This window comes from Rhinatrema bivittatum, chromosome 8 (genome assembly GCF_901001135.1).
Source record: "Rhinatrema bivittatum chromosome 8, aRhiBiv1.1, whole genome shotgun sequence".
Lineage (NCBI taxonomy): Eukaryota > Metazoa > Chordata > Amphibia > Gymnophiona > Rhinatrematidae > Rhinatrema > Rhinatrema bivittatum.
The window spans coordinates 46,269,787-46,297,164 of NC_042622.1; the positions used below are offsets into that span (position 1 = coordinate 46,269,787).

The window sequence follows — 27,378 nt, forward strand, 5'->3', positions numbered from 1 at the left end:
TAACAATGAGATCGGGCGATATGATTCCAGCATAAGAGGGTCCTTGCGCAGTTTGGGGCGGATTTTCAAAGGCGCGCGAATAGCCTACTTTTGTTTGCGCTCCAGGCGCAAACAAAAGTACGCTGGATTTTAGTAGATACGCGCGGAGCCGCGCGTATCCACTAAAATCCTGGATCGGCGCGCGCAAGGCTATGAATTTTGTATAGCCGGCGCGCGCCGAGCCGCGCAGCCTACCCCGTTCCCTCCAAGGCCGCTCCGAAATCGGAGCGGCCTCGGAGGGAACTTTCCTTTGCCCTCCCCTCACCTTCCCCTCCCTTCCCCTACCTAACCCACCCGCCCGGCCCTGTCTAAACCCCCCCCTTACCTTTGTCGGGGGATTTACGCCTCCCAGAGGGAGGCGTAAATCCCCGCGCGCCAGCGGGCCTCCTGCGCGTCGGGCCGCGACCTGGGGGCGGGTACGGAGGGCGCGGCCACGCCCCCGTACCCGCCCCCAAAACGCTGCCGACACGCCCCCGAAACGCCGCGACGACCGGGCCCGCCCCCCGACACGCCCCCCTCCGAGAACCCCGGGACTTACGCGAGTCCCGGGGCTCTGCGCGCGCCGGGAGGCCTATGTAAAATAGGCTTCCCGGCGCGCAGGGCCCTGCTCGCGTAAATCTGCCCGGTTTTGGGCGGATTTACGCGAGCAGGGCTCTGAAAATCCGCCCCTTTAGGTATAAGAGTAATTAGGGCTAGGTTGTCATAAGTGGGAAAGGAACCACGCTTTATCAACTCTGAAAACCCCGCGGCCAAGGGGCATGCTATCTGGTCCACCAAGGTCTTTAAAAATTCTGCTGTATATCCATCCGGCCCTCATGTCTTAAAATTATGCAGATCGCCTATGACCTTGCGAACCTCCTCTTCCAGAATAGGCTGATTAAGCATTGCCCGTTGATCCGGCGTTAAACAGGGGAGAGGCAGTTTGGAGCAATAGCTGGCACTATCCTCCTCCATCACGCCTTCAGAAGTATATAAGGCCAAATAGAAGTCCTGAAACCCTCCCAAAATACCAGGGGTCCCTCGAGCCACCTCAGTGGGTGCCGTCCGCAGCGCTGGAATAAACAGATTAGACCGTGTGGACTGGATCAAATTAGCCATCATGCGCCCAGTTTTATTACTATATTGGTAGAGATGAAACTGATAGTATTTATTTATTTATTTATTTATTTAGCATTTTTATATACTGATTTTCCAGTAACAGAATTACTAATCAAGTCGGTTTACATTCAAAACAATAACCATGACAAGGAGTTGTCTTACAAGAAACAGGATGATTCGAACTTGGATACAAATAACTGTACAATAATAATAATAATAATAATAATAATAAATAATAGTACAAGAAACTCTTCTTCGCCCGCTGATGTAAAAGGGAATTGAGGGCCGATTGTAGGGAACGATATGCAACTCGCGCTTCTTCGCCCCCTCCCTCAGCCAATTGGGCCCGAGCCCTACATTACTGCCCACTTAACATCAAAATATGCCTATCCAAGACCCGTTTACGATGGGAAACATAGGATATAATGTCCCCCCATAGGACTGCCTTAGCTGTATACCAAAACAAGGCAGGTTGGGAAGTATGGGACTGGTTAAGAGATGCATAATCTGCCCATATAGTCCGCAGGTAATCCCAAAATTTCGTATCATTAGCCAGAAAATTAGGATAGTGCCATAATTTCGCCAGAAACTGGCCTTCAGAAAAATGAAAGTCAATCCAAATGGGAGCGTGGTCAGAGATAACAATGTTGTCAATCCTTGCATCTTTTACCAAAGGAAACGCATGATCGCTAACCTGAAAGTAGTCAATCCGTGAGAGGGATGCATGCACCCGAGACATATGCGTAAAGTCCCAATCCATTGGGTGGAGTAGGCGCCAGACATCTAACAGATGGAGTGAACTTTCTAACAGCTGAGGACTTCTGCCCATACCCCATTCCCGCGTGCGTGACGCGGAAGCATCCAGAGTGGCATCGCGGATAGTGTTGAAATCTCCCCCAATAACCAAAGTCTCATTAAGATAAGGGATTAAATGAGAATATAGTCCCCGGAAAAAATTAGGGCTGTAAATATTAGGGGCATAGATATTGCATAAGATGACAGTCCGACCATATAATTCAGAAACCAAAATAAGATAGCGGCCTTGTGGGTCTACTATTTCTTTAGTGATTTTAATAGGAAGCTTCTTATGTATCAGGATGGCAACACCCGCAGACCTCGAGGAGGCCAACGCACACCGCACCTCCCCCACCCAATCGCGGCACAGTTTAGCATGTTCTGCCGAAGAGAGATGATTCTCCTATAAATAAGCCTCTAATGTCGCTTTTTTCTTCAACAGGGAAAGTATTTTAGAGCGCTTGATAGGTGAGTGTATCTCACAGACGTTCTAAGAAACAAACCTTGTGTGATTACTCCATATGTAACCCAGGAGTATATTGTGAATGCCTGAAATTCAGAGATAACGTGGCGGAAGCCCCCCCAGCTAGGGCTCCCCCCAACTCTCTCCTGTTTGGTGGAACACTTGACTGTGAACAGAAATGAAATAACAAGACAGTGGAACTCAGCTTCCTTAACATGTATTGCAAACTCCCTTTCACGCTTTGCATTCTCTCCTTTGCCTCCCCCCCCCCCCCCCAACCCTTCCCATCCCCACCTTCCCAAGTTGTCAAGATTACTCCCTTTACCGCCCTCCCTGAGCCCACCCCACTGCACTTCCATAGCGGAAGCGAAAGGATCACTCATAGATGTGCCCATGACCTCACCCCACCATCCTCCTCGAGCATAGGCTAGCAAAGGCAAAAACATTGAACAGTAAACAAATAGACACCACTGTATAGCCCCTAGGCCACAGGAAAAAAAACCAAACCCAGGTAATCGAGTAAAAAAAAATCGGGGTGTATCCTATAAACAGTCAGAAAAAGGAAGTCCAGCCGGGAAAATAGTCCAAAACTTAGCCAGGCACCCGCTAAAAAAAAACGTGGGCCATGACATTATAATTCTCACAGGTAATCTCTAGAATCGATCCTAGAGAAAGTATCCCCTATGATTCCTGAAAGGTTTCCATCAAGAAACAGAAGCTCCACTAAGTGTGGGATCTGAATCAGTACCAAAGGGGGGTAGCAATATTTATGCCAAGGCTGAACACTGATCCATGAAAACTTCGAAGTATGAAGGAATTCCCATACTCCGGAAGTACTCATAGGGGAGTACTCATAGGGCGCCAGATCCAAATGTGAAATCTTGATAAAACTGTGACAAAATCTTCCAAAAGTGAATAAAAAAAAACCTCAAAGAAACCTGTGTTATATAGAAAAAAATGCCCCACAGGCTCTGACCAGCCCTTTGCAAGTTTTAGAACTCCCTTTCCCCCAGTCGGCACCAAGCCTGGTCCAGAGAAGTGTGACAGCTATTTGGAAAAATCCATTTTAGGAATCCAGTGAGTCCACAGACGCCCGGGCCAGCTCCGCTGTATCAAAGGTATGGACTTTGTCCGCGCTCCAAATCCGCAAGCATGCCGGGAACATAAGTGCAACTTTGATACCACGGTTGTGCAAGGTGGAGCAGATGGGGGAAAATCCCCGCCTGGCCTCTGACACTGAAGCTGAGAAATCCTGGCAAACTCTGATGGGATGCGACTGATAAAGCAATTCCTGTTTCGAACGGGATGCCCTCCAGAGCTCTGCCTTGTGAACTGAATTCAAGATTTTGGTGATGGCCAGCCTAGGACGTCCCGACGGCGATGATCTCGCTCCCAGCCTGTGAGCACGCTCCACCACGAGCTTCCCTTGTAAATGAGGCAGTGCAAGCACCTCTGGAAGCCAGGTCTCCAAAAGCGAGCACAGTGAGCGCTCCTCCACTGCCTCTGGAAAGCTGAGGAACTTTAAATTGTCACGGCGGGCCCTGTTTTCCAGCTCGTCGACTTTAAGCTGAAGGGCCTGTAAACTTTTATCCCTGGCAACCATTTTAGCAAGTGTGACACCTGCAGCATCCTCCAGCTCTGAAATCCGTGCCTCTGCTGTTTCTAATCGCGGGGGGAGCGCCGCCAGTGAATCTCAAACCTCCCCCAGCTGAGTTGTAATCTGAGACAGCTTTTCATCCAAGGCTTCGCGAACTGCAATCTTTATCTCTGCGATGGTAAGCAGCGCGAGGGGGAAGGGAGACTCACTTTCCGCCGCGGCCGCCATTTTGGAATCGGGTGCCTTCACTTTTTCTTTTTTACTGGCCTTAGTCGTCATCGATGGCCGCGGTTTTCCCCGAGCCTGGACCGCGGACATATGCCATGTCCCCGACGATGTTTGTTTTTTATCTAGCAAGTGAATTCGCGATCAGATGGGGCATGATTGGCGGGGCGAGTCTGGAGCCAGGAAGAAACGTGACCTCCCAGCTAGCACATCACGTGATCCCCCATCTGGATATATTTTTTTCATTAAGTATCTGCCCCTAAAAATTTACAACCTAGAAAGGTATCATTCTCATTTACTTACACTATGAAATGAGTCCTGAGGGCTTCACCTTCATATGTATAATATTAAATTGCATCATGTCTAGAAACTGTGCCCTATGGACCTTTCAGTGGCCTTTGGCATGATAAACTACAATCTCCTTATCACTCGACTACATAACGTTGGGTTGGCAGGCCCAGCTCTCGCCTGCTTCTCATCCTTCTTCCAAGACCATACTCCATACTCTATGTCTCCATGGACACAGCCTCCTTCAAACCATACCCACTCTTCTCTGTGGAGTGGATCCATTTTCTCTTCTACTGTCTTCAGTATCTTCTTAGCTCCTTTAAACAAGCTCATCAGAGACTGCCACATCACTCATTACTCCCCTGCTGAGGACATCCAGCTGCTAATACCAATTGACACAGACCAGGACCAGGCTATAGTGTACCTCAACCAAACAATGGAAAGAACAGCAAACTGGCTAAGCCTGAACAAACTCAAACTAAACCCTCAAAAAAACAGAGATGCTATGAATAGAGACCAAAGACTTAGACCACCTAATCCCAGAAGTGACCCTATAGGGACTGATACCCTTAGCTCACAAGTACAAAGCCTATGTTTCATTCTAGACTCCTAACTGACCACCAAGGCCCAAGTCTAAGCAATAACCAAGGCAGCTTTTTTTCCATCTCCGTCAGCTATGGGATGACACTGCCTTTGCTACTGCTTTGCATAATCAGAGCGATTGTTATTTCACACCTGGACTACTGTAAAGCTCTGTACATAGGAATCCCTCTACATAGGAAGTCCATTACCTGCTATTAAGTTCACTTAGAGAATAGCCACTGCCATTAGCAATGGTTACATGGAATAGACTTAGTTTTTGGGTACTTGCCAGGTTCTTATGGCCTGGATTGGCCACTGTTGGAAACAGGATGCTGGGCTTGATGGACCCTTGGTCTGACCCAGTATGGCATTTTCTTATGTTCTTAAATTCTTGAGCCACCACCTACAGCTAGTGCAAAATGCTGCTGCCTGCATGATAATGAATGCACACAAAGATGACTGAATAATCCCAATCTTGAAAAGCTTGCACTGGTTGCCAGCATTTTACTACATGAAATTTAAGATCCAGATCTTTATTACAAATTCCTCCAAGTCCAAACCTTAACGTACCTCGCCAGCTTCCTCGTCCCCTACAAACCCTCCCACCCACTATGCTCATTGTCTGAGGCCCACCTTATGATACCATCCTTAAGGACCCTGCACCTCACTAACACCAGAAAAAGGAGCTTTTCATGATGTGACCCCATGCTAAGGACCTCCCTCCCCCCTCACATTAGGTCTGCTGTAGACCTCCTAACTTTCAGGAAACCTTTAAAAATGTGTCTCTTTGAGGATGCATTCAGCATCTTCCAGGCCTACAAACCCTCAACCACAGCCAAACCTTACTAAACACTTTGAATGACCATCTGTTGGATAAGAGACCCAACAAATCACTCCATCAAGCCACACATCCATAAGTGTAAACTGCCCTAACTCCTGATCCCACCAGGACAAAAATGTAATTCTGTGTTGCTAGGCAATAGATCCTAGTAGTCCAATACCTGTCTTGACATCTTGATAAACTGTATCCAACTTACTGTAATGATATAACTGTTATTTCTGACCACTGACAATTTGACATGTCACTTTGAACTCTCGTTGCTGGAAAAGCGTGTCGTAAGTGAACGCCGATGACGATGATGAGATTAAAAATTAAACAGCTGTTTTATTTCAGTGCCACCTCACAGCAGCCATTTTGTTCACAGGTGAATTTGAAAGAGCAGGGACAGCTGATGCGCCAGGATGAATTCCTAGTGATATACAGGAAGAAGAAGTGTTCCCGCCATATTTTCCTATTTCAAGACCTCATCCTGTTCAGCAAAACTAAGAAATCCATCTACGGCAATGACATCTATGTTTACAAGCAATCCTTCAAGGTAATGAAGCAAAAGTCAGGACCCCGTCTTCACTGCTCTTTATGTATTCACTATGCGCTATATATGTATTCACTTTGAATACATATATAGCACAGCTCACTGCTTCAACAGCAGGAGGGAATGAAGATAAGAGGATGTACATTCAGACAACTACCAACAATGACTGAATTGCATAGTCTGGGTAAACAAATAAGCGTGGGAGTAGCTTGCGTATTGTGGCGGTTACTACCCCTAACCAATTAGGCTTGAGACTTCACTTTTATGCAGCTCTAGCACTGCTCTCTACATCAATGGCAAGGGTGGAAGGAAATTAGAACCAAAAAAGTTACCAATAAGGGCCCTGACCTCAGCGGTCAGAGTAACAGATAAGTATGAGAAAAATAACTATGAAAGCTTGCTGGGCAGATTGGATGGGCCATTTGGTCTTCTTCTGCCATCATTTCTTTGTTTCTGTCAAAGTTACATCTTTATAACATACCCAGAATATCAAAAACTCCCAATCTGTAGGTAAATCAAAATAAACATAAACCAAAACTACTCAGTCTATTGAATGATGGAAAAATTCTGCTCTATATCCCTTAAATGGTGGTATGTTTATGATTATAAAAGTAATACTATTTAGTAATCGGGATGGTACCTGTGGTATGAAACTACCACCATCTACTCAATAAATTTATTTAAGGGATATTGAGCAGATTTTTTCCATTATTCAGTAGACTAAGTAGGTTTGGTTTATGTTTTAAAGTTACATCTTTGACAGAATCTAGGGAATGACACTACCCTGGTAATTGTTAGTTAAGAATAAGCTCAGATTGTCAGTGCCAGAATAATACCCCTGGTTTGCGCACAGGGAGGGTCATTTTAAAAGGGACTTCTGCGGTAAAATAGTGCTTTACCCACAGAAATGGCCTTTTAGAAAATTGCATGACCAATACGCATGCAAACTTTTGTGCATGTAGGCTGTATGGGGTAGATTTTAAAAGGGTGCGCGCGCAAATTATAAAATCGGGGGTTGGCGCGCACAAGAGGGTGCACAATTGTGCACCTTGCACGTGCCGAGCCGCGCTGCCTTCCCCCATTCCCTTCCAGGGTCCATCAAGCCCAGCATCCTGTTACCAACAGAGGCCAGACCAGGCCACAAGAACCTGGCAATTACCCAACACTAAGAAGATCCCATGCTACTGATGTAATAAATAGCAGTGGCTATTCCCTAAGTATAATTGATTAATAGCCATTAATGGACTTCTCCTCCAAGAACTTCTCCAAAACTTTTTTGAACCCAGCTACACTAAGTGCACTAACCACATCCTCTGGCAACAAATTCCAGAGCTTTATTGTGCATTGAGTGAAAAAGAATTTTCTCAATTAGTCTTAAATGTGCTACTTGCTAACTTCATGGAATGCCCCCTAGTCCTTCTACTATTTGAAAGTGTAAATAACCGATTCACATCTACTTGTTCAAGACCTAGCCTGACCCTACCCCCCCCCCCCCCCCCTGACTTTTATCTTACCTTTTGCGCCTGCCTCCTGTCAAGAGTTGCATCTGCCGGCACGCAATCCTCTGTCACAGCGGCAATGGCCGCTATATCGGAGGCCTCTTTCCCCGCCATCTTTTAAAGGGTTTGAGTGACCCAAACAATGAACCCCCCCCCCCCCCCCCCCGGTCACATTCAAACCCATAGAGGTCACGTGAGAGCTCCTTTTCCACGCTTCTCCCATCACCCCTTGAGGCGGTCAAATAGTAAAAAATGAAATACCTGTGCTCAAGTTCATCCCTTATCCCACCCCCCACAGATCTCCTCCTCCCCCCCCTTGCACCCCATCCACTACCTTGATAGCTCTGGTAGTGAGGTGGAGCCTGGACTGCCCCCAAGGCTCCAGGCCTGCAGCCACTATTTTTAAAATGGCATCTGTTGGCCACATGGACTTTTGCCTCTATCCATGATAGGGGCCCTTTAAAGAGACCCCCCAGGAGCAAACTTTGAGGCAATGAAGGGTGAAGTGACTTCCCAAGGTCACAAGGAATATCAGCAGGATCTGAACCCTGACCTCTCTGGTTCTCAGCCTGCTTCTCAAACCACAAGACTACTTCACCCTTCGAAAGGATGACAGTCTATCAGGGATGGCAGCATAGGTCACATTCTGAGAAGAATGTGCTCATTCTCTCATAGATTTAGTTCACTATTACGCTGTATTCTATGGCAGTATTTCTCAAGCCAGTTCTAGAGTAGCCTGTTGCCAGATTGGTTTTCTGAATATGCATGAGATAGATACACATGCAGATCTGTCTCATGCATATTGATTGTGCATATCCTGAAAGCTAGAGAGTACTCCAGGACTAGCTTGAGAAACACTGTTCTTGATACTGGACATAATACAGATCTAGCATATAACTTGTAGTAGTCTAATAGTCACACCATGGATGTGAAATAGCATTAGGCAATATTCCTGTGTGGAAAGCTACAGTCCTGTATTCTAGCCTAATGATATATATTTGTTATACATACTAAGGCACAATATTCCTAGGGATATTCTACACTGTCATAACAGTATTACTGTAGTGATATAACAATCAGTTCTTTGAAACCCACATGCCTACATGATTATTTTTAAAATGATCAATTGAAGTCATTTACAAAATGTGTATGCCTTTACCTTATGCTGATTCTATCCTTTATATTTCCATTACCTTAAACAACTGTGTATAAGTAGGCAGAGATCCCAGGAGATTCTAAGATGACTTTCCACAACACTGCATCACACAGTTTAGCAAATGTTTACGAATTAGTGCTAAATTATTGTCTTGTTTTAACTCTGTGAATGAAAGAATAATGTTGTTCTAAGAAACAGCAGGAGCACATGTAACAATTCTGAAATGGATATCATTGAAGCACTTACTCTAGTTTGGCAGCTATGTTCTCCCTGCAGACCTCTGAAATTGGCCTGACACACACCTCCGGAGGCAGTGGGCTGTGCTTTGAGATCTGGTTCAGAAGAAGAAAGTCCCAGGATACTTATCTCCTTCAGGCCTCTTCAGTGGAATTGAAAGAGGCCTGGACTACAGACCTACAAACCATCCTGTGGGACCAGGCTATCAAGAACCGTGGTGAGTGCAGACACACAAGAGTTCAGGGCAAAACCATCTATGCTGGAATGTGTGTGTCGATGCACAGCCATCCTAAAAACAGAGAAACTCAAGGTCTAACAGTCTTAGTGAGAGCAATTTTTTAAGGCATTTAGCCAGGTAAAACTGCTTGATTTAGGCTTGCTTAGATTGTGGGGAGGAAACAGTGTGCTTGCATTTGATTTTCAAATGTGTACACACCAACTACACAAATAGTGGTGCAAAAGTATATGGACACTTTTGATGAGTCTACTTTGCACCAAATCATCTTGCAAGAGAAACTATGGGCCGGATTTTTAAACCTATGCACGCGGCCTACATTTGTGCGCACTACCCGGCATGCATAAATGTACGCCCGATTTTATAACATGCGCCTGCAGCTGCGCGCATGTTATAAAATCTGGGGTCGGCGCGTGCAAGGGGGTGCACACTCATGCACCTTGCGCGCGCCGAGCCCTAGGGGAGCCCTGATGGCTTTCCCTGTTCTCTCCGAGGCCGCTCCGAAATCGGAGGGGCCTCGGAGGGAACTTACTTTTGGGCCCCCCCTCCCCACCTTCCCCTCTCTTCCCCTATCTAAGCTGCCCCCCCAGCCCTACCTAAATCCCCCCCCACTCACCTTTATTTTGTAAATTACGAATTTGCACGCGCTGGCCAGCTGCCGGCATGCGATCCCCCAGCACAGCCGCTGTGCCGGAGGCCTCGGTCCCGCCCCAGACCACCCCTCCCCTTTTTTTCAAACCCCGGGACAGCTGGATTTACGCGTGTAGGGCTTTTAAAATCTGCCCCTATGTGGGTGTCCCTTTGAGAACCGGTACAATGCATCCATGCTCTATTGAAAATTGTCCCCTATAAATAGAATGAGACCTTTAGAAATCAGTTAACTGTGGAACTGGAGACTAATTATAGTAGTACATGGGTTAATTGCAAAGATCTCATGATATTCTGTGGCTGGCTTGCTAAATTGTATGAATCTTGATGACAGATAATCCAGACCTGCACCCGATTTTAGTACAGACATGGTTTTGACTGCAATTGTGGGTGATGTGCTGCTGGGCCTCGATAAAAGGTCAAGCTCCCTGTTCAATCATCTTGATTAAGTTCTGCCTTTGATACTGCTGATCATAAGAGTCTGTTAGCGTGTGGCCATTGGCAATAGTGATTATAGTAGCAGCAAACTTTGAGCCTTTTAATGGGGTGTTCTCAGTTGGTGACCTAGGAATGAGTTCTTGTCTATCTCACATCCACTAAAATATAGTCTCCCACACGATGTGATCCTGTCACCACTGTTATTAATAGCTGATGTGATTAAAACAAAATCAGGATCTGAACTTTTACATCTATGCAGATAATGTTCATTTTCATGTTACCAGGGATTTAAAGAATGTAGCATCACTGGAAATAGTAAATCATGCATTAAAAGAAAATAGCAGATGGATAATGATTAACAAAGTGTCCTTAAATCCTTCCCAAATTGAAGCCCTTTATGTTAGCATGTAAGTAAGTTTAGGGGTGCAGGGACCTGTCTGCTACAGGACACTTCCAGTTCCCCTCCCACATCACTTCATGATCCTAAGTTTACCATAAAGAAAGTTCTGTACCATGGGTAGTTTCAAACATGCTATAAACTTTAGCCTGCCTAATATATTAATACTTATGGCTAACTTACTTACCACTCGTCCAAACTTCAGGCGATTTCCCTCTGAAGCAGGCTCTGGCTGGAAGTCTGAAGAACCATCTGGGAAGGAAACTTGCTTTCGGGTCTGGTACTGGCAGAGCTGCTGGGCTGCTCTCGGCTCCTCACTGCCTCAGATTCCACAACACCATCCGACCCTAGGCAGGACGTCTCCTCTCTCCAGTCTCCTGGCCACACATAGTCTTCTCCCTTCTTGATAGCAGGGGCTGCTTCGGGTGCACTCCCTTTCTCCTTATTTGCTCCCCGTCTTATATTTTCCAGCTGATAAATATGCATAAGTTCATGCATAATCATGTAGTGGTTGGAGGGTCTTTGCCGTATTGCAGGTCTTTTCCCTCCTCCCCTTTTTTTTGGGGGGTATGGGGGTCCTGCAACATTTTGACCGAGGCTCTATGCCAGAATCAGCATTTTCTCCCTATCAGATTGCTCCCCCTTGATCCAAGGGTGGGGGTCCCTCTGACCTCTGGACTTCCCTTGGCCGGTCAGTAACTTCTGCTTATGAGCTTAAGTTGCTGCATTATCCCTCTGCCTTGGTTTTATTTATACAGGAACTTACAAACAGGCAGATCTTGATAAGTATCCTTCAATTCTGGTTTAAAATTCTCATCTGAGCAAAATTTCTTTTCTTTAGCTGTGACAGTATTTTGGCCTGTCAGCATACTTGTCTGCATCCCTCTTTGGCTATTATGATTCATATTGGGTGTTTTCAGTGGTTAGACATGGGATATCTCCCCACAGGAAAAATTCCCCTTACTATTCACAATTTTTCCCTGTGCCTGGAGGGAGTGCCCCTCCATATGAAAGACTAATGTGCAAAACCTGGGGGGGGGGGGGGGGGGTCACATTAGGTGATGCACTTAGCTAAGCATGTTTCAAACTACATGTTCCAATGTGCTCAGAAGGTCATTCTCTTATCTGACACAACTACAGTGGTCAGCGAAGGAACACAAGGTGATCGGTAAAATGCAGCCTTTATTGGAATAAGCCCGACTCTGGCCGAGTTTCGCTCACGCAGGAGCTGCCTCATGGGCTATCATTGGTGAATGTCTTCAATTGTGAAAGATATGAAAGCTGTCTGAATTTCACAGTTCAGATAAAGCAACCTGGTGTTACGATCTTCAATATTTGTGGAAAAAATACAATGTGTAAAACACTCTCACAGCGTTTTTTTCAAACCTAGACATGCCAAAGATTTTGAACATACACAGTGTGGCGTCACTGTGGCCATGTAATTGATCGTACTGCAACGATCCTAAAAAACGCTGTGAGAGTGTTTTACACATTGTATTTTTTCCACAAATATTGAAGATCGTAACACCAGGTTGCTTTATCTGAACTGTGAAATTCAGACAGCTTTCATATCTTTCACAATTGAAGACATTCACCAATGATAGCCCCTGAGGCAGCTCCTGCGTGAGCGAAACTCGGCCAGAGTCGGGCTTATTCCAATAAAGGCTGCTTTTTACCGATCACCTTGTGTTCCTTTGCTTATCAGCATCTTGGATCGGTTTCCGATTTGTTTCTTGAGTCCACAACCTCAGTGGTCTACATCCTTATTTGGAGAAGTTGGCTCTGTTTAACAGTGCTGACCACAGTGCATCTTAATGATTGCAATAGCCTTCTTATGGGATTGCCATCAAAGGATATTCGGCAGCTGCAACTGGTTCAGAATTCGGCGGTGCAGGTCACATCAGAATGAAGGTCTGGGAAACATTTGAATCTTAATTTAAAAGAGCTATATTTGCTCCCTTTTTACATGGTATGCTACATTTAAAACCTTGGTACTTGCTTTCAGGTCATTGCAAGTTCAGGGCCCTGATTATTTATATTAATTACTTCTTTCAAATCAATAAAATATATGTAAATAGGAAACAACTACATGTAAATGAATAAAATATAATCAAATAATTACATAGTTTATCAGCTACTCTTTACACATTTAACTCAGTTCCCTTATTAAAAAAAACAATTGTCCTACTCATCTCTTATTTATATATTGTAAAAGTAGATCATGCCATCATCAAATATAATTACTCTCAGTTTAAACTGTCCCTTTTCCCCATCCAAAAATCTATTCTTTGCTTATATTTACCATTTTCTCAGTGTAAGATAAGGACCCCCAACAACCATCCCTCACTTCTAAGACTCCATATTACTCCTATTGATTAATTACAGGGAGGAAAAGTTTATAAACCATTATTAGCCAGGTAGCTTTGGGAAGGCAACAAGGAATAGATCTACTCTTTGGGATTTGCCGGGTTCTCCTAGTGACGTGGATTAGTCGCTGTCAGAGGCAGAATGTGGGCTTGATTTACTGTATCTGTGGTTTGATTCAGCGTGGCACATCTTATGTTCTTAATTCTATCATTACATATTTAGCACCCATTACTACTTCTTAACTTTTATGACATAAAATATTCAGTGTCCTAAAAGTAAAACCTAACCAATCCAAGAAAAAGTCTTTATGTGCATAGTTATTATGGCCAGTTTTAGACAAGCTGATTTACCCAAGTGCCTTCTCTATAGAATTCGCTGCCATCAGAAGCACATTACACATCTGGTCTGATTTCTTTCAAATATAATTATTAAAACCAGTGATTTTAGGATCCTACCACCTGACTCTTAATTTTTATTTAGGGAGATTTATATAGTTGATCATGAGATAACTTTTAAACCTAAACTCAGTCTCACTACTATGTTACTGTGGGCTGTTTACTGAATATTACCATTGCATTTTTTTGGCAGATGTTTTGATTATGTAGTACTGAATGTTTGTTGCCTTGCAGCATAATTATGCTTTGTTTTATGCTTTTGAGGGCAGTTCTATTTTCAGCTACATTAAATAATTTTTTAATTATGGTCTAAGGGTTATGACCATTACTAGATTTACAGCTGGATTTAGCTTTATTGGAATAGTTTATTTGCTACATTTTATATTCCGTAATATATATGCTATTTTATTACTACTGTATATTAATTGATGGATGTGTTATTTTTTTATTGTTCATGTTTTGTGTTGATATAGTGTAGATTGTACCTTATGGTTTTATTATGTTAACTGTTCATCATCTTGTTCCACATCTTAAACACATTTATGGGAAGGGATGTTATAAATTAAAATGTCATTGACCAATCCAGAAATAATTGCGCTCTCTGCTAAAAATGGCTTCCTTTTTACCCAGTTTAATGCTAGATGCCACAGAATACCATACACCATTATAGTGCCAAATGGTTAACTAAACCATTTAGGAACAGTAAAAGGTGATCTGAACAGGACATGTTTCAAGGCCAGAAATTAGATTTCTGAAACAAATGACATTTCCAATCTAGTGTAGTATTAACAGCACCAAGGGCTGACCAAGATAAATAATTAGGGGTAGATTTTAAGAGGCGCGCGAACAGCCTACTTTTGCTTGCGCATCAGACTCAAGCAAAAGTACGCTGGATTTTAGTAGATACGCGCGGAGCCGCGCGTATCCACTAAAATCCTGGATCGGCGCGCGCAAGGCTATCGATTTTGTATAGCCTGCGTGCGCCGAGCCGCGCTGCCTCCCCCCGTTCCCTCCAAGGCCGCTCCGAAATCGGAGCGGCCTCGGAGGGAACTTTCCTTTGCCCTCCCCTCACCTTACCCTCCCTTCCCCTACCTAACCCACCCACCCGGCCCTGTCTACACTCCCCCCTTACCGTTGTCGGGGGATTTACGCCTCCCGGAGGGAGACGTAAATCCCCGCGCGCCAGCGGGCCTGCTGCGCGCCGGGCCGCGACCTGGGGGCGGGTACGGAGGGCGCGGCCACGCCCCCGGGCCATAGCCACGCCCCGTACCCGCCCCCAAAACGCGGCCGACACGCCCCCGCAACGCCGCACGCTCCGGCCCCGCCCCCCGACACGCCCCCGACACGCCCCCCTCCGAGAACCCCGGGACGTACGCGAGTCCCGGGGCTCTGCGCGCGCCGGGAGGCCTATGTAAAATAGGCTTCCCGGCGCGCAGGGCCCTGCTCGCGTAAATCCGCCCGGTTTTGGGCGGATTTACGCGAGCAGGGCTCTGAAAATCCGCCCCTTAATTTCCAGTGCTAGTGAAGTCTCAGTTGTAAGGTATAAAGACAGTGATGTTGGAAAGAAGGGCTCCAGGGGCGATCCGGGAAACTACAGACCGGTTAGCCTGACTTCAGTGCCAGGAAAAATAGTGGAAAGTGTTCTAAACATCAAAATCACAGAACATGGTGGGGAGCGCTAGAGAGCAGCACTGCAAGATGGCCGCATAATTCATCTGCTCCCTCTCACTCTCTCCTTCAGAGGCAATTTTTTCGCTCTCTAACCGAACTTTGCTCTCCATAAACTTGGGCGAACCACGAAGCGAACCCCTGGGGTGGCTACACGTAAAAGAACCACGGTCTTAAAGCAATTTGCTTTTAGTAAAATTGCAGACGATTTACCGTCGGATGAAGACTCGCAGGCCCCGCCGCCTTGGGGAGAGGCAACGGAGCCAGCCGAACCTGAAGCTATACTGGGCATCTCTGAGGATTTATCTCCAGGAGCGCTCCATCCGGACATACCGACGCGAGCAGAAATCAGAAATTGGTTCCTTGAATTAAGGGCCGACCTTAAAACACAGAAAGCTGAGCTAATGGCGTGCATCACGGAAGTCAAAGAGGACTTAAACACTCTGGGCCATCGCATGGACGATTTGGATGTCCGGGCGGACAACCAGAGCACCATCTTGGAATCGCTCACTACACAAAGTAAGCAATTTACCACTGATATTGAGACAAGTGCGGACAAGCTCGAGGATTTGGAGAATCGCTCGCGTCGCTCCAATCTTCGCATACGGGGCATTCCCGAAACGGAGCAGTATGCCAATTGTATGCCCACAGCAACAGCTATCTGTACTGACCTTATCGCCGCTTATGGGACCCCCTTCTGAATCGGCCCAGGTTGCGCCCATGATTGACCTGGAACGGGCTCATCATGCCCTGGGGCCTAGGTGAGACAATAAGCCATGCAATATAATCATAAAATTTCTTAATTTTAAACTGAAAGAGGAAGTCATTGGATTCGCTCGGGCTAACCCACGCTGGAAATGGCAGGATCTTGATCTCGCAATTTATAATGACTTGGCGCCCACCACCCTGCAAAAGAGATATCAACTGAGGGAGGTCACCACAGCTTTAAGGAATGCAGACATCCGGTATCGTTGGGCCTTTCCGTTTGCCTTGCTTTTCCAGTACCAGGGCGTTATTTATAAAATCAAGTCCCCAGCTGATGCGGTGCAAGCTTTTACCGACGCAGGCCTTACCATCGAGTTTGCTGTGGAATCGACCTCAGCTCTGCGGAAACCTACCGACGCGACTCCACGATGGCAGCGCCCGGGAGCGGGGCGCAGACGACTGTGATGACAATATAGCCAGCTGGAGAGTGCAGCTTCTGACAAGGGCTGAATTACCTAGCTCACACACCTGGAGACTTGGCTGTTTGTTTGCTGGAGTTACATTCTTTTCTTTATTGAACATCCATGGCATCTGTTTTACCAGACCACTTTTGGAGTCTCAGCTACACTTGCAGTTCTGAACTGTTGTAGGGGAGCACTTGATCCACTTAGCGGTTATGTCACTGACAGACTGATGCCTCTTATAAGTCTTCTGTTAATTTTTTCTCTTTATGCTGGAGGGAGGGGAGGAGACAGCCCTTGGCCGGCTTCGCTGTAAATCTATATCCCCAAGGCCTGGATTCGCCTGAAGTGATGGGCGAATCTTTTTTGGTTTGGCCTATGAACATGATGGAGTCATCTTTTTATTATGATTGTAAGGTTTACTATGTATTTCACTTTCTTTTAGCCTCATTATCTCTGTCTGAAGTGTTTTACTTTCTCTTTTACCTTAGCTGGTATGGGAAGTCACGATGGAGTCCTTTCATCTTAGGGAAGTATTTTTTTTACCGTAACCATGGTTAAAATTGTCTCATTTAATGTTAAAGGATTAAACTCTCATAGGAAGAGTTTCCTTTTCAGAAAAGAACTCCTACATCAAAAGGCTGATATAGTCTACGTCCAAGAGACACATTTATTTATTTATTTTATTTATTTATTTATTTAAATTCTTTTAATATACCGATGATCAAGACCAGTTCTTATCGTACCGGTTTACAATAAACTAGGGGGTAAACCAGTTAACATTGAAAGCGAAAGTTACATTACAACAAGGAGTGTGGAACTGGGCTGTTAGATAAAAAAGATAGGTTAACAATTTCTAACTGGAGAGCAGAGCATGTAAGCAGAGAGTAATTGCTTACATGGTAAGAATTATATACAATTTACACAGTGTAGTCGATTAGGCAAGTTATATGAGAGCGCAGTTAGCAGAAAAACAGTTCCTTTGTGTGGCAGAAAGAGGATGCAACCGTGGGTTGTAGGACCGTGTGGGTGACCATGAGGTGACAATTGTTAGTTTTTCAATCTTTTTAAACGTTAATATTCCTTCATCATTAAAGCAAGGAAAAAGGATTTTTTTTTAACTTAACCTTCCAAATGTCCGTAGCCAGATCAGCCAATATCCCGGCTCGCTGGAACACTCGCCGAGAGAAACTGGCGTAAGCCAGGATATTGGCTGATCTGGCTACGGACGTTTGGAAGGATAAGTTTAAAAAAAATACCTTTTTCCTTGCTTTAATGATGAAGGAATATTAACGTTTAAAAAGATTGAAAAACTCAAAAAAATTATAAAAATATATAGTCACTAAGCATTTTCTAGTTGTGGCATGAGAATTGACGTAAAAAAAACCCTGTGATTATAAGATGTATTGAGCAAACACTAAATCTTCAGAGTGTTTTGAATATTAAGATGCTTATTCAGCGTATATGTATGGTATGCTCAGAAATATGAGGGTTTTAATACATCATAAAATTCTCTTCTATATGTGATTGCTTTTTATACTGTTACAGGATAAATACACAGGCACAGGGATTTTAGTATCAGCCTAATTGATATGCAAATTTATGTCTCATATTGCTGATCCCGCTGGGAGATTTTTGCTACTTAAGATATGCAAAGCTAATCAGGTGTATACCTTGATTTCCCTCTATGCCCCGAATCGAAACCACGGGCCCTTTCTGCAGGAGGTGCGATGCCTTTTGCTCAATCATGCAGAGGGCTCCATAGTTATAGGGGGCGACTTCAATGTTACCCACACCCAGAATTAGATAACTCTAAACTGTGTTCTCACCTCTCATCTAAACCTAGGACACAACTGAACGGTCTCATGCAGGACTGGAATTTAATAGATATCTGGAGGAACCGGTTTCCCAAGTCCCGATCGTACATGTTTTATTCCACACCCCATGATAGCTACTCCCATATTGATTATTTTTTAGTAGATAAATTACTGGGTAATCGTATCCGGGGGGTGGAAATTGATGTGATAACCTGGTCTGACCATGCACCCATTAGTGTAGATGTGGACATGAGTAACGAGGACTTGGGCAGCCGCTTCTGGAAGCTGAACGAATCCCTGTTGCAGGATGCACTCTTTACTAACGAGCTGGATTCCCAATTGCGGGAGTACTTTGAGTTAAATAGCATCCCCACTATTACATACAGCACTCTCTAGGAGTGTTCAAAGGCAGTTGCTAGAGGCCTGCTTATCTCTAGAGCGATCAAGTGTAAACGTCTGCGACAACAATCTAGGCTGGAGCTATTAACTAAAATAAAGGGTCTCTCTCAGGAACACATGAGAACTCAAATCATCACGATGCTATTAGAAATTACTAGCTCTGAAATCTGACATATAAATTAGATAATGCTCAAATATTGCACGCGCTGGAAACCACTAAACAAGCCTATTTTGAGGGAGGAGACAAAGCTGGGTGCCTATTGGCACGGCAATTAAAGGTCAGGGCTTCCCAAAATACTATCCCCAAAATTAAGACTGTTAAGGGAGAACTACTGACAGCCTCCACTGACATTCGTAAGGTGTTTTCCAGCTTCTATCAATAGCTATATAGTGCGGAAACCACCTTAAACAGTCAGACATAGTGGCTTACTTGCAGGACATCCCCCTATCGAGCCTCTCGTCTGAACAGCAACAAAGTTTGAACGCCCCTATTATGGTGGGGGAGATCCTTTCCATTATTAAAACCCTGAAACCGGGCAAGGCCCCTGGCCTCGATGGACTCTCTAGTCTCTATTACAAAAAATGTGCACAGACTCTGGCTGCACCCCTAGCTCACTTTTTCAACAGCCTTCAGGAGGGCGGAAGGATAGGATACCAAGCGAATGTGGTGGGTATAACTGTTCTAGCCAAACCGGGGAGGGACCCCACACAGTGTGGCTCTTACAGACCAATCTCCCTTATTAACGTAGATCTCAAGATACTGGCTAGGATTCTGGCCCTTCGGCTTAATAAGCATCTTCCTCAATTGGTGCATACTGACCAAGTTGGATTTGTCCCGTACCGCATGGCAGCAGATAACATCCGTAAAGTGCTTGATCTAATGTGGTGGGGCCACCAAGAAAGGGAACCAGTGGTTTTGCTCTCTATAGACTCTGAGAAAGCGTTTGATCTGGTTCACTGGCCATTCCTATTTCTCACATTACAAAAAATGTCCTTCGGGCCCTATTTTCTCCAATGGGTACAGAAACTTTATGATCACCCTAAAGCTACTAGGGTTAAGGTAAACAACAGCTACGGTCAGGCCTTCGATATAGGTAGAGGCACCAACAGGGGTGTCCCCTTTCCCCATTATTGTTTGCCCTTTATCTAGATCCTCTCACGATGAGAATTCGAGCTTCTCCAGATGTCAAAGGGGTCACTTTGGGGACCACTCAATACAAATTATCGCTTTTTGCGGATGATGTCCTGTTAATATTGATGGACCCCCTCCACTCACTACAGGAGCTGAAGCAGGAATTAAATGGGTTCAGTGCAGTATCGGGACTAAAGGTAAACCTGGAGAAGACCGAGTTGCTCAACATTACCTTGAAGCCAGATGAGGTACAAGCTATTAAAGGGCAATTACCATTTAAATGGGCTAAAACATATATTAAATATTTGGGGGTACTGATCTCTGCTCAGCTTTCGAATTTATACCACCTCAATTATCAGCCCTTGATAGATAAAGTGACTATGGATATGAGTAGGTGGAATAGTGGAGCTTTCTCGTGGCTCGGTAGGATTCCGATAACCAAAATGACGATATTGCCAAAATTTTTATATTTATTCTCCTCACTGCCAGTCTATATTCCATCACCAATTCTCCGCAGCTGGCAGAAAAAGGTCTTTGATTTTATTTGGAGACGACGCCCCCCAGACTCTCACGTGCTATCTTATACTTGCCTAAATTGCAGGGTGGACAGGGAGTGCCGAATTTTGTGTGGTACTACACTGCGTCCCAATTGAGAGCCCTGGTGGATATTAATTGGCATAGGTTCCCTAAACAGTGGGTGCAAATTGAACAACACATAGTCGGTCCCATGTCCCTTACGGCAATGCCATGGCAACCGTGTAATACTTGGTGGCCAGTACAGAGGATACCTTGGTCTCTGGAGGTCACCTTGCGAATCTGGCGGCAAAACAGTAAACAGCTGGTGGGAGATCACAAATATTTCTATCAGACCTCCCTTTTTAATAACGTGCAATTCCTCACTGGGTACCAATCTCATTTACTGACGCAGTGGCGGGAGAAGGGGGTCTCTACTGTAGAACAACTACTGTCACAGGGAGACATTCTCTCTCTGGAGAAACTGTCCACTAATAATCTCCTGCACCCAGATTTTCTGGCGTACACACGGGTTGTCCACTTTATACGCTCTACACAAAGGTCAAAATCCCTCCGTCCTGGTAGATCGCTGCTGGAGTCGTACTTCTTAAATAGTGACACGCTTGAAGGCTCTATATCTAAAATTTATCAATTATTCTTTAACCAGGGGATAGGCCGCTGTGCCTTTATAACGCAGTGGGAAATCGATCTGCCTGACCAGCTAGGAGCCCGCACTTGGGGAGTAATTTTGCATACTGCCAGGAGCTGTTCGATCTCTGCTAAATTGCAAGAGATTTGTTACAAAATGATATATAGATGGTACCTTACCCCCGAAAAAATACATTGGTTTTACCCTCAAGCTGAGGAGGCATGCTGGCGCAACTGTGGAGCTCGCAGTACCTATATGCATAAATGGTGGAACTGTCCCAGTATCATGACTTTTTGGGAAAGTCTTTACATGGCTCAGCCAGCTTATGGAAGTTGATTTTTCACCCTCGGCCACTATGGCGCTATTGAATGTCTTCCCAGACACTATCAGCATACACCGGCAAAAGTTATGTACTCAGGTGTTCATAGCTGCTCGCAGCTTGGTGGCCCTCCGCTGGAAATAGACCATATACCCAAGGTTTCGGAGGTGGGGGATAGATTACATTCTTATTACCGGCTAGCTTCTTTGACTGCCATCAAATATAATAAGAGTATCTTCCTTTATGAAAATTTGGGAACTATTCTCAGATTATATTTCTCATTTGTAATGCTGTACTGACCCATCAGTGACATCATATAGGGAAAAATAAACCATGCTATAGTTACACAATGTTAGGTTCCATATTAGGTGCTACAACCCAAGAAAGAGATCTAGGCGTCATAGTGGATAACACATTGAAATCGTCAGTTCAGTGTGCTGCGGCAGTCAAAAAAGCAAACAATGTTGGGAATTATTAGAAAAGGAATGGTAAATAAAACGGAAAATGTCATAATGCCTCTGTATCGCTCCATGGTGAGACCGCACCTTGAATACTGTGTACAATTCTGGACGCCGCTTCTCAAAAAAATATATAATTGCGATGGAGAAGGATCAGAGAAGGGCTACCAAAATGATAAGGGGAATGGAACAGCTCCCCTATGAGGAAAGACTAAAGAGGTTAGGACTTTTCAGCTTGGAGAAGAGACGGCTGAGGGGGGATATGATAGAGGTGTTTAAAATCATGAGAGGTCTAGAACGGGTAGATGTGAATTGGTTATTTACTCTTTCGGATAATAGAAAGACTAGGTGGCACTCCATGAAGTTAGCATGTGGCACATTTAAAACTAATCGGAGAAAGTTCTTTTTTACTCAACGCACAATTAAACTCTGGAATTTGTTGCCAGAGGATGTGGTTAGTGCAGTTAGTATAGCTGTGTTTAACAAAGGATTGGATAGGTTCTTGCAGGAGAAGTCCATTACCTGCTATTAATTAAGTTGACTTGGAAAATAGCCACTGCTATTACTAGCAACGGTAACATGGAATAGACTTAGTTTTTGGGTACTTGCCGGGTTCTTATGGCCTGGATTGGCCACTGTTGGAAACAGGATGCTGGGCTTGATGGACCCTTGGTCTGATCCAGTATGGCATGTTCTTATGTTCTTAAGAAAGGGGGAATATTATCTTTGTAAGGGATACTAGGCATATATGACTGTTCCTGGGAGTCATACTGTAGCAGTACTGGGACTTGTGCATTCTAAGCAGAAGCTGTAGTGGACTGGGGCAGGATTAAGATTCACAAGATTAGATAAAGTTCTGGGTTGAAGAAGCAGAGCCCAGTCCTATATATCCCAGGATGGCTGTAGATGAGAATTGCACTGACCTAGATTGGTTCTGTCTCTACAGGCATCTGTTGTCACAAATCTGTTCCTGAATAGTGGGAGATACTTTGGCACTTTCTGCTTGGTTTAGAAGCCCATGCTCACAGTCCTGAAACAGCCAGTTAAAAAAAAAAAAGGAGTTAGGGGAAAAACGTAGTGCATGAAGATTTGGGGGAAATAAAGCTTTCTTCACATCCACATGGACTTTGAATGCCAAGCTTAGGGGGTCATTTATTAAGCATTTTTCCCATACACACAAAATGGGAGAAAACATTTGGTAAATGAGCCCCCTTAAATTGCAAGATGGGAGGATGGGGAAATGAGGGAATTTATTTAACTCACAAATCAGTCACCATAGTTTTTGTGGTTTTTTTCCTCAGAGCTCCGCAGGCAGGAGAGGGTGTTGGCTGGTCTTGGCTGTAAGCCTTTCACAGACATTCAGCCCAGCGAGGCCGCGATTAGCAACAGAGCTATCAATTGTATGCCTTTTGGAAAAGGTAGGTCCCCTCTCATAGTAGCCATGCAGGTTATTTCCTTGATAGCCAGCATATTATCTATAGGGACTTACATGTGTTGTATTTCATTGTTCCCCTGATTTTGTAGACAGTGTTGATCTCAAAACATCTCATAGATCCTCAACATAGATTTCATAAGCTATGTGAAAGTTTAATATGACTGTGACCAAGTTCTCTGCAAGAGCAAGGAAGCATCCAAAGGCTATAACAACATTATAGCATGTGGGAGGATAGTATAATGAATCCCATTTTCTCAAAGCCGTAACTCTATGTCCACAAACCTAGCCCCAGGAAAAACTGTAATAATTGACCCTAATTCCAGCAGGAAGTTTGTAACCAAGGACCCAGCTGGCAGCTAGCACACGTCAGCGTTGCACTTCTGAAGCTGCTAGTTTCTTTTGTTGAAGTAGCTGGTTGATTCTCTCCTTCCTTACAGATGGCAAACACAAACAACTATCCCCTGCAGCTTTTTCATCTTCCTTTCAAGACCATGGCACTCCCGCTCAACAATTAAAATCCATTGGCTCGGGGAGTAGTGCGGGCAGTGCTTCATCTCTTGGTGACCAGTCATCCTCTTCATCAGGTCGTGGGTCTCTCAGCCCCCACAGTTTTCCACAGGCTGGCGCCACGGAGCACAGTGGGTGTTTCTGCAGTGTCCACACTGGCCTAGAGGAGAACAGACCAGACCATGACAAAAAAGAACCTGTCTTCCTGAGTGAGTGATAAGTGAAACATGCTCCGTCTCACGTGTTATGGGCAATGCATATACAATCAAATCATGTGCTATGGGCAATGCATATACAATCAAGTCATGTGCTAGGAGAACCACAGTATGTGTGGGGGAGAGGAAAAGAGGGAAGGCCAGAGTTTCATTGCAACGCCAGGAAAGTTAGGTGTGTACCTTTAAATGGATGGGAATCACTCAGTGACATATAGTTTTAGATGAAGGGAAACCCTATCCATCTTAAGCTCCCTCCATCTCCAGGTAGATGGCCTTGTCCTTTCGACATGGCTTCCATATGCCTGCTGTCTCTCTGAGCAACATCATCCCCAGCTGATGGGATGGGTTATTCCCAAAAAAGAGCGAACCATAGGACATTGCCGCTTTGGAAGCTCCTTCAGGAGCAAGTGGGACTATTGGGATGTCTGGATGGACTGGTCTTCTTTGTTATTATTTTCCCTCAGGGATTAGGTGGTCCATATTCAGCCGCTGTGTGGCTGTGCTAGTTAGCCGGATAAACTTATCTGGCTAATTAATGTTGTATATTCAGTAGTGCAGCTACCCACTGAATATATTCATATATCCTAAAGTTAGCCAGATAACTTATCTAATTCAGCTCCTCCCTAGAATGCCTCCGGAACACCCCTGACTTATCTGGCCAAATTCTAGCCAGCTGAATAGATAACCAGTTAGAATTTAGCAGGATAAATGGCCACATTTTCATTTAGTTATATAACTTCTTAGTTATCTGGATAAATGTGTTTGAATATGGACCTCTAAGAGTTTGGAAATAGAGCTTAGTGAGATGGACTAGTGGCTTATCCCTCCCCAGTAAAAGTGGGGTGGTTTATGTTACAGTTCTAGATTACATATTTATATGTTAGGGATGTATTTTAATTTTGTTTAATTTATGTATTTTATTGATGTATTATTTTGTTGTATTTAATTATTGTGTTTGTTTATGTAAACCATTTTGGGTTGAACTTTTGTTTGAGGAAGGTGGTATATAAGTATAATGTAATGTAACATGAGTGTTTCATGTACATTCTTAGCATAAGAAATAGAAAAGTAATTTCCAGAAGCTGCAACCTGGGGGTACTAATATCTCTTATCTATTTGGGGCAATTAATCTGTATCCAAAACTTTGCAAGCTAATTTTCAAAGGGAAACTCCTCAGGGAGTTTCCCTTTGAAAATCCAGCTGACTGGCACACAGTAGAAACTTTCTCCATATACATTTTCGCCTTCTTTGAAGCAGATACAAATCTACACTTGGAAAAATAAGCATGGGGCTTTCAAAATAAAAGCTCCATCCATACTTTCCCTCTTCTAATCTCAAAATGTCTCTTCTTTGCCATATGTACTTTTACTCACAGTGAGTGTGGCCAATTTTCAGTGGCCCTTTCTACATGAGTAAACAGCATTTATGCATGGAAAAAAGTTCTGAAAATTACTCTATGAATAACTAAAGAAGGAGAAACTTATCTATTTCATATTACTCACATAGGATTCCGATTGGATAAGAATGCTTTTATAATTCTGTTTTAAAGAACCTGCCTAAAGAATGATCACATCCTTCCCCTCTTTCATTGGATCTCATTTTCCTCCCTGTAAGTGAGCTTTTTCTTTCTGTTTCCCAGCCGACAGCTCAGGCTCCCCAGAAGGAAGCATCTGTGGTTTCAGCAGTTCTGAGTCTAGCAACCTCTCCCTGACTGGAGGAGAAACAGAAGACACTTCATCTGTTGGCACTGTCTCGCCGAGGTTGCCACACTCCCAGCAAGCTTCAATGTCACTGTCACCTCCTGCAGGCAGGAGAGAGTTCTCTGATTCATCACCCGCTGAAGGTAAGAACATGCGTGCTGGAGAGGAATCCATGGAATGTTCAGCTTGGGAAGACGTAGACACTAACGGTAGTTGTGTATCTATGTTGGATAAAGGTTCAGGTCCATTCCTAGTTTTCTCACATATATAGGGGGCGATGTTCAAAACTACGCAGGTAATTGCAATGTTCACAGGTACTTTCATCCGCGGACTTCACGTCAATTCTCAGTGGGGAAAATGCGCATCTGCCTTTTCTGTAAATAGTTTTTTTTTTCTAAAAAATAATACGCATAGTTTTCAAAATGCAAAAGTACTTTCCCACCATTGCTGATCCATGTGTCCTTTTAACCATGTATAGGATGGGCATTTTTCAGATGGCTCAGTTGTGTAGCCATTTGCTTGGGTAAATTGCCTGGCAGCTAGTGTACATCAGCAATGCACTTCTGAAGCTAATAGTTTCATGGGTAAATTACCTTCTTGGGAGGGGTGGAGCAGAAATTTCAAAGCCTTTTATGTGCCAAAACCCCATCTAAATGGCTTTGGAACATTTCCCTCATAGTGTGTGTTAAGTTTTTTTTTATTATTATTTATATTCCGCTTTTCGGCACATCAAAGCGGATTATATTCAGGTAATGTCGGCATTTCCTTATCCCCAGAGGGCTCATAATCTAAGTTTGTTCCTGAAGCAGCAGAAAGTAAAGTGACTTGCCCAAGGTCACAAGGAGCGGCAGTGGGATTTGAACCCTGCTCTCCCTGGGTCGTAGCTCGCGGCTTGCAAGAGAAGTGGAAAATAAATTGTGATTGCTAGTACTAACTACAAGTAAACTGAGTGAATTACTTTGTTGGTTCTCTTTTAGGGAGAGGGTATCCGGCTAATAGCAATGGATTGTGACTGTGCTGCTGCCTCTCTAAACTGCCACATGTGCGCGTGCATTTCTGCCGTGAAAAGGCCCAACAACTACGGAGTTTTATAAGAAAAGTAAAATGTCACAGAACTCCTATTACAAATTCACAAACAGAAAAACCCCTAGACTCCTAATATTGTCTTTTGTTCTCTTTAATTTTTTGATGGCCAAAAACCATGCTTGTGACAAATAGGAGGGGGGGGGGGGGGAATTGAGGGGATGGCAGTTTCAAAGCCGTACAGCTTGGTGCGGAGGCTGCCAGTACTTTGCACCAGTTTTCGAAGAGAGTTCATGTACCTCCTTCCTCTTTGGAAATAACCCGGGGAATACGTAACCGCAGAGATTTTTCACCTTCTTTGCCCTGCTGATACTTTTCCCCCTGGAAAATCAGGCGCGTTGTCGCCTCCCCTGACCTATCGCCGCCTCCGATTCCACCTACGTTCCCCGCGGGTGAAAGCATGCGCGTTGCGTCTCTGCCTCCCTACCCTCCTCATGTGGGGTGGGCAGTTTACAGAAAAACCTTTTTACCCAGGTCAAATGGCT

At 44.5% G+C, this 27,378-nt stretch overlaps 1 protein-coding gene across 1 annotated transcript in view; it reads left to right on the top strand.

The window, feature by feature from the left end:
* Positions 1 to 27,378, top strand: part of KIAA1755 (KIAA1755 ortholog) — a 129,309-nt gene that overhangs the window by 99,406 nt on the left and 2,525 nt on the right. Inside the window, exons 18-22 of the mRNA XM_029612330.1 lie at positions 6,293 to 6,463; positions 9,392 to 9,569; positions 23,255 to 23,371; positions 23,826 to 24,104; positions 25,750 to 25,953. Coding sequence (XP_029468190.1) covers positions 6,293 to 6,463; positions 9,392 to 9,569; positions 23,255 to 23,371; positions 23,826 to 24,104; positions 25,750 to 25,953 — 949 coding nt within the window. The remainder of the gene's footprint in view (positions 1 to 6,292; positions 6,464 to 9,391; positions 9,570 to 23,254; positions 23,372 to 23,825; positions 24,105 to 25,749; positions 25,954 to 27,378) is intronic.